Raw genomic sequence first — 6,990 nt, forward strand, 5'->3', positions numbered from 1 at the left:
AGTTGAGATTGCCCTCCGCGCCGCTTGGCGGCGCGGAGGGCCATCTCAACTCCCCTCTGTCTGGAGATCAGGGGGCGGGGCCACCAGCCATGTGACCATTTTCAAGAGGTTCCGGAACTCCGTTCCACCGCGTTCCCGCTGAAAAAAAGCCCTGCACCTCCCCGATTAGGGCTGGAGCTAGTTCAGATTGTGAAAAAAGGAAGTCACGTCTCTGCCGTTAACACCCCCTCCCAAATTTCATCACAAATGAAGCCTTGGCACTCAACACCAGCTGCTGGATTGGCTGGGAACAGGAGAAAGACGAGACTCAACAGGTTTAGCTCCTGAGCTTTATTAGTATTTTGGGTTATGGGCAGAGGCCAGACAGGGTTATAAGTGAGTGTGTAAAACAAGTTGCCCAGGCAACACTTTTTTCTCTTCTAGAAAAAGAATGCCCTTAAATCACACGGGACTGAAGCTGTACAAAGGGGAAGCGGTGCCGGCTTCACTTGTAAGAAATAACCCCACAGTGGAAGGTAGAGAAGCTAGCACCGAACACGACAGGTGAGGTTAAGGCACAGAGCGATGATCTACAGCAAAACCCCGGGGCAACAGACCCAGCAAGGCCAGGACTCTGGGGGGCAGGTGGTTCTGGCGGCAGCTCTCCTCCTCTTCAAGTGACACGCTTCATTGCCAGCCCGATGCAGCCCCACCCACCCCCTACCTCAACAGAGGACCAAAGGCCCAAGCAGCCAGACTCCCAAGGTAAAGAGGGCCTGATCAGGGCACGAGAAAGTGTGTGTAGGAGGAAAGTGTACTGTTGGCCTCCTATCCAGCTGGAGCAGTTGCCTACATCCTACTTGATTTGAAAGGAGTCACATCCGCTTCTAGCGGGCAAGAAGCAGCTGGAGACACGGCAGGGCCTCACAGCACAATTTTGAAGGAACTGAAAGAGAAAGCAGGCAAGAGCTGCTCAGGCCACTGAGGAATAAAATCATCAGCCCCACCCCAAAGGACAAAGCAGCAGAAATTACCTTGGGAAGTCTGGTGAGCGTGAAATGATGTGCTGGAATTCAGAGAGGTTGATTGTTCCGTCCTTGTCAATATCCGACTCTTCCAGGATCTGCAGGAAATAAGAATACCCTGGAGATCAAGAGCAGAGAGAGCAGCCCCCCCCCCCAATTCTCCTTCACCAGGCCAGAACAAATGTGGCTGGTCTACTACCTCTTCGGCACTCACGTTCTGGATGAGCTGGTCCATCTCCACAGGGTTCAGGCGGCTTTCTTCTCCTTCCCCAGTCAGGCAGTTCACCAAATTCTCCAAATCCTTTTTGTCCAGAGTCCCGTCGTCATCAAAATCTCAAGAAAGGAAACATAGAGCTAGAAGGGATCCCAAAGGTCATCTAGTCCAACCCCTGCACACCACAGGAAATTCAGTTAACCCCCCTCCCCCAGTGACCCCTGCTGTATGCCCAGAGAGAGGCAAAAAACATCCAGGATCCCTGGCCAATTGGGCCTGCAGGTAAATTCCCTCCTGACCCCAAAGTGGCGATCAGCATTACCCTGGGTATATAAGAAAGAAGGAGAATTGGCAGTTCTGCACTCACTAAGCTAAAAAGCATGATTTACTTGTGTAGACGGCTTACAGAAGGGGGTGCCCCTGGTACTCCTGCACACACACCATTCCTGTCCTGTTGGAAGCAGAGGGACACAGGCATCCATCCCTCTCTTCTTGACAGCTCTGCCTGCAGGGGCTGCGGGTAGATCTTTCGGAGGCCCTAACTCTGCTAAGTTCTTTGTAAACAAGGTGCTGAGTTCAGAGACTTACTCCTTTAGAGACTTATTCCTTTAACGCTGCTCATACATTGGACAGGAGGTACTGTAACTGAACTTTGCACGAGCATGGTTAGAACGGCACCGATGCTTGTATAATGGACTCTACAGATTGGTGGTGGTGGAGCAATCTGCTGCGCTGGAGGCGCCCAGCCCCCAAGTTTATCACATTTTACTTTCACTTTTCCTCCAAGAAGCTCAAGATAGCCATGTTTGTCTGTAGGTGTAGAAAAGAGCAAGAGTCCAGTAGTACATATAAGACTAACAAAACTGGTGGTAGGGTATGAGCTTTCATGAGTCACAACTCACTTCTTCAGACGCATCTAAAGTGAGTCGCAACTCACTTCTTCGTATCTGAAGAAGTGAGTTGTGACTCATGAAAGCTCATACCCTACCACCAGTTTTGTTAGTCTTATAGGTGCTACTGGACTCTTGGTATCTGAAGAAGAGAGCTGTGTCTCGCAAAAGTTCATAGCCTACCACAAGTTTTGTTAGTCTTACAGGTGCTACTGGACTCTTGCTCTTTGCTACTGCTCCAAGAAGCTCAAGCTGTGTAGGAGATCCCCTCCTCCCATTCTATTCTAATCACAGCCTTGTGAGGTAGATTTTGCCTAAGGTCAAACAGTGAGTGGGGGGTCTCTCTCCCCTCTTCTGGGATGCCTCTCCAGGTTGCCACTCACCAAAGATCCGGAAAGCATAATGAGACTTGATCTCTGGGGTGGCCGTGTCACTGAAGACGCTCAGCATGTCAAGGAAGTCCTCGAAGGACATGCTGCCCTCCCCATCATCAGCTGTGGAGAAGACCTGGCAGATCCGATGGCGGAAGGGATTTGCCTAGCAAGGCGAGAAGAGCCCCAGCAAGATATCAGTCCCGCCCCATCCACTTGAGATCCCACAGTCAATCCAACTATACTACTGAGCTTTATGGTTGTGTTATTTGACCACTGAAAGTATTTAAGGCAGTGTTCATTTTTCTCTATACTGGTGTGGGGAGGTCACAAAGCCCATACTTTGGAGAGGGGCTTCCAGAACCTTTAGCTCCCAGCCCCCCATGCCTTCTCCCTCAGGCCAGACTGGTGGCTTTCTGGAAACCCCTTTCCAGCCGAGTCTCTGAGCTGGGGGTTGCCAACTCCAGGTTGGGAAATTCCTGGAGATTTGGGGTGGGGGAGATTTGGAGCCCACCCTCCAAAGCAGCATTGTCTCTAGGAGAACTGATCTCTGTCGAGTGGAGATCAGTTGTAATTCCGGGAGATCCCCAGCCGCCACCTGGAGGCTGTAAAACCCAGCAGCCATTCTGCCACTGCCCAGCTGGATCTACAGACCAAAGGGCAGCTGGAATCCTCCCCAGTGAACGCCGTTCTGCCCAAAGCAAGGTGGAAGTCTTCGACGGCTGGATCCCCCCCCCCAGCCCCGGGGCCCGGGCCTCCCCTTCCCCGCGGAGATCGCTGTCCCCTTGCCCGGCGAGGCTCCCAGCCCCCGCGCCTACCCGCAGCTCGGGCAGCGTCAGAATCTTGCTCCTGGGTAACCTGCTCAGGAACCCGCGGTCCCGCTCCTCTTTGGGCAGAAGCTCGCTGAACCGCCGGTGAGCCCTGCAAGATCAACGAGCGTTAGACCGGGCCAGGCTCCCTGCCACCCCACCCCAGACGAGCTCGGAGGGCAGGCAAAGGCTGGCGCAAGGCGCTACCCACCAGGGCTCCGCACCGGGGCAGAGCCACGAGGAAGAGTGGGAGCCGCGGGCTCGCCTCTCCCGCGCGAGGACCACTCACAGTAGAATCTCCTGCTTGCTCAGGAAGGTCAGCTCCTAGGGAGAAGGGAGAGAGGGGCGTCGGTGGGCGGCCCGGGTGCCCGCGGGGCTGCCCTCCTTCCCGGGGACCCCCGCCGCGCCGCGCACCTGGTACTCGCCCAGCAAGTCCCGGGGCAGGTGGCTGCCCGAGCCCCCCATGGCTGCCCCGCGGCGGAACTTCCCTCCGCTTCCTCCTCCGCTGTTGCTGCGAACGCGTCACCCCGCATCGCCGACGGCTCAGCGCCCGGCCCTCTAAGGGGGCGGGTCTGCGGACTCCGACCGCCTCCCTTCTCCCGCCGGGCCTGGGCGGGCGCTCGCTCGCCGCAGTTTCCTGGGGAGCCCGGCGGGGCGCGGAGCAGCTCTGCTGGGAGATCAGCCGCCGGGGTCACCTTCGAAGGTCAGGAAGCGAGTGGATCGGGCAGAAGCCCCGACGGAGGGGAGGGAGGCGAGGACAGACGGGTGGGGCAGGGCGAAGCGCTGCAGCCCCCCAAAAAGGGAGCGAGCGAGCGATTCTGGCTGCCGGCTCTTGGCAGAATTCCTCGCCTGGGGGCTCCCCTGAGTCTTCGACGGCTGCTCAGGGACTCCATTGCCCAGGCAGGGATGCAGCGCTCCGGCGGACGCCCTCTGGGACGCCGGGCAGAGATGCCGGGTGCAGAGAGCCGTGCCTCGGTAGCTAAGCGGAGCATGCGCATTGCTCCCATTCCGCCCTCGCCCCATTGGCTGCTCATCAGTTACCAGGCTCAATTCAAAGTTTTGGCTTATCACATACAAGGCTTTGACCCCTCATATCTTCGGGACCACTTTGTTCGTCTGAACAGGGCCTTCTGCAGGTGCCACCTTGCGCAGGGGCAAAATCAACAGCTGCCTGTACAGTGTTTTCTCTGTGGTGGCACCCATCTTATGGAATGGCGTATCTAAACAGGCCAGAAAAGCTGGCACTCTCCTATAGCAAACTATTTAAAACTGACTTATTCAAGAGAGCTTTTTACAGGAGGACTGTACTGTAAGGTGGTGTTCTCAAAAAGATGCATCAGCAAAGAGATAGGAAACATAGACTTTACTACTATGTACTATCTGTTGCTTTAAGTATGATCCTACTGGGTAGTTCTATGTTAATATGTCAGTTTTAATATGCTCTGTTCCTGCATTTCTTCAACTCTGTGTATTGGATTTCTGCTGGTTTTAAATCTGCGAATTTGCATTTATAGACCCTATTACATTGTTTATTGTAATGTCTTTGAATCTTGAATGTACTAAGTAACACTGTAATCCGCCTTGAGTCTCAGTGAGAAAGGTGGATTATAAATAACATAAATAAATCTTCCCTAATGATGTCAGGAAGACTCTGAACCTTCTGCCTATCCAGGAACTATGTAAAAAAAAATATTCAGAAAGGTGTTTTTTACACAGCTAATTAGGGCTGTACTGTAACAAACTGTTTCAAAAAGATGCTTCAATAAATGGACTATGGTCTATACTATGATGTGTAGTTCCTGCAGTCTATTGTAAGTAAAATCCTATTATGTAATTTTTGCCCCACTTAACACATCGTGTTGATATCTATGTTTAGATTACAATTTGGTTCTAGGTTTCTACAATACAAATCCTATTGTATTGTTTATTGGATGTCTCATCTTGTTCATTGCATCAGTACACCTGCATAATCTGCCTTGAGTTCCAGTGAGAAAGGCAGACGATGTATAACATGCATTTTTTTTTTGTTTCAGCCCAACTGAGGCTTCGGCATGGCAGCGGCAGCCCAAGCCGCTCTGCACCCGCCACTGCAGGATGGGCCTTGCCTCCAGGCTGGCTCCTGCACTGAAGTCTTTGCCTACACAATAGAGGACTTTGTCCAACATGGAGTTGAGTGGAAGGGGAGCAGCCCTAGGGGGCAAAGCAGCAACAGCCCATCTCCTTTTGACAGGATTCTGCAGCAGGGCTGGAAAGACAGACAGGAGCAGGGGCTTTTCCGCTATCACCTGGGGGACCTGCAGACACGGATCCTGCCTGGGAAAGCAGGCTTTGTGGCCCAACTGAACATCCGGAGAGGCTCAGACAGAAGGCCGCCCCAAGAGATCCAAAGTGTCCAACAGAGATTTGACCGCCAGCAGTTCAATTTCACCCAGATCAGACCAGCCGAGATCCTTTTTGCCCTGGCCAGGTGCTGTCCTGCCCCTGGCTCCCACCCTGCCTCTGTCTTGGTAGTGATTAACGTCAGCCCCCTAGAGTTCGGTCACGTCCTTCTCCTCCCTGAGCCGGCACTCTGCTTGCCCCAGGTCCTCACACCTGAGGTCCTCCACTTCGGCCTGGATGCTGTCCTCCTCAGTGCCCACCCTGGCTTCCGCATTGGCTTCAACAGCCTTGGAGCTTTTGCCTCTGTAAATCATTTGCACCTACATGGTTTTTACCTGAACTGGGAGCTGCTGGTGGAATCAGCCCCCTGCAAGCCCCTTCTGCCCGAGGCAAGCCTCTACCTCCTGCAGGGGGTCCCGGCCCCGGGCTTCATGTTCTACAGTGAAGGGCAGCAGCTGGAGGAGCTGGCACACAAGATCTGTAGGCTTACCAGCTACCTGGTTCAAGAGGAGATTGCACACAATCTCTTTGCCACTCGCGGTGCCGCACCAGAGGGGCCTGTGGGTTCAGGCGCTCGGCCCGGACTCCGGGTCATTCTCTGGCCGAGGAGACCCTGCTTTGGTGCCAAAGAACAGTCGGCCTTCAATGTGGCCCTCTGTGAGCTAGCTGGCCACTTGCCTGTCAAAACTGCCCAGGATTTCAAGGGTCTCACAGAGACAGCAGCTATCCGTATCATTGAGAAGCATCTCCTGCCAGAGCCTCAGTTTACACAGTTGCAATGTGAACTCGTGGCCCTCCTCAAGGAGTGACTCCTGGCAGTCGTCGACCTATTCCAGTGCAACATTGCTGGTCATTAAATCACAAAAATTGAGCATGAATCAGTGTTCCAGGAGACCATCGCTGCCATAGGTGGGGGGGAAAGAGCCTTCTTTTCTGTACTATAGTTGGTCCTGTATGGGATGCTTAGAAGGGAGGGCTGAGGGTAGAGCAGGGGCGGAGAAAACAGACAGCAAAGCTTCATCTTTGCAGCAAGGCAAACCCTATCCTTCTGTCAGTGCCTCCACTTCCTCATGGTGTTACAGCCGACCCTGCTGAGGGGGTTTTGCCCTTCAGAGGGTAATCATGCTTGTCTGAGGCCTGGGAGGCTTGCATGGCACCCAGAAGCGCCTGGAACTCCTGGGTGCCATGTGAGGGGACTTCTCCCACAAAGTCCCAATTTAGGGAGTTTCCAAGCAAGGCTCTAGCCTCTAAATTAAACCAAGGCAGATAAAAATTGGCAATAAGAGTTTGTTGGAGAGAACACTTGAATAAACTGATGCATTT

General features: G+C 53.6%; 2 protein-coding genes across 2 annotated transcripts; one reads left to right on the forward strand and one right to left on the reverse strand.

The window, feature by feature from the left end:
* Positions 1–315: 315 nt before the first annotated feature.
* On the reverse strand, positions 316–3,837 carry CIB1 (calcium and integrin binding 1). The gene is made up of 7 exons (XM_055002994.1): positions 3,703–3,837; positions 3,578–3,612; positions 3,298–3,400; positions 2,492–2,645; positions 1,219–1,337; positions 1,014–1,102; positions 316–925 (listed from the first exon to the last, which is right to left on the reverse strand). The coding sequence occupies exons 1-7, from the start codon at positions 3,751–3,753 to the stop codon at positions 904–906; spliced, it is 573 nt and encodes a 190-aa protein (XP_054858969.1). The 5' UTR covers positions 3,754–3,837; the 3' UTR covers positions 316–903.
* An 84-nt stretch (positions 3,838–3,921) lies between these two features.
* GDPGP1 (GDP-D-glucose phosphorylase 1) lies at positions 3,922–6,924 on the forward strand. The gene is made up of 2 exons (XM_055002993.1): positions 3,922–3,991; positions 5,322–6,924. The coding sequence occupies exon 2, from the start codon at positions 5,340–5,342 to the stop codon at positions 6,474–6,476; it is 1,137 nt and encodes a 378-aa protein (XP_054858968.1). The 5' UTR covers positions 3,922–3,991; positions 5,322–5,339; the 3' UTR covers positions 6,477–6,924.
* The last annotated feature ends 66 nt before the right edge of the window (positions 6,925–6,990 follow it).

Source organism: Eublepharis macularius, chromosome 18 (genome assembly GCF_028583425.1).
Source record: "Eublepharis macularius isolate TG4126 chromosome 18, MPM_Emac_v1.0, whole genome shotgun sequence".
Taxonomy (NCBI): Eukaryota; Metazoa; Chordata; class Lepidosauria; order Squamata; family Eublepharidae; genus Eublepharis; species Eublepharis macularius.

Coding starts and splice junctions, on each gene's coding strand:
- CIB1 (XM_055002994.1), bottom strand. CDS start 3,753: ATGGGGGGCTCGGGCAGCCACCTGCCCCGGGACTTGCTGGGCGAGTAC. Junction 1,103..1,218: donor TGGACCAGCTCATCCAGAAC/GTGAGTGCCGAA, acceptor TATTTCCTGCAG/ATCCTGGAAGAGTCGGATAT. Junction 926..1,013: donor CGCTCACCAGACTTCCCAAG/GTAATTTCTGCT, acceptor TTTCTCTTTCAG/TTCCTTCAAAATTGTGCTGT.
- GDPGP1 (XM_055002993.1), top strand. CDS start 5,340: ATGGCAGCGGCAGCCCAAGCCGCTCTGCACCCGCCACTGCAGGATGGG.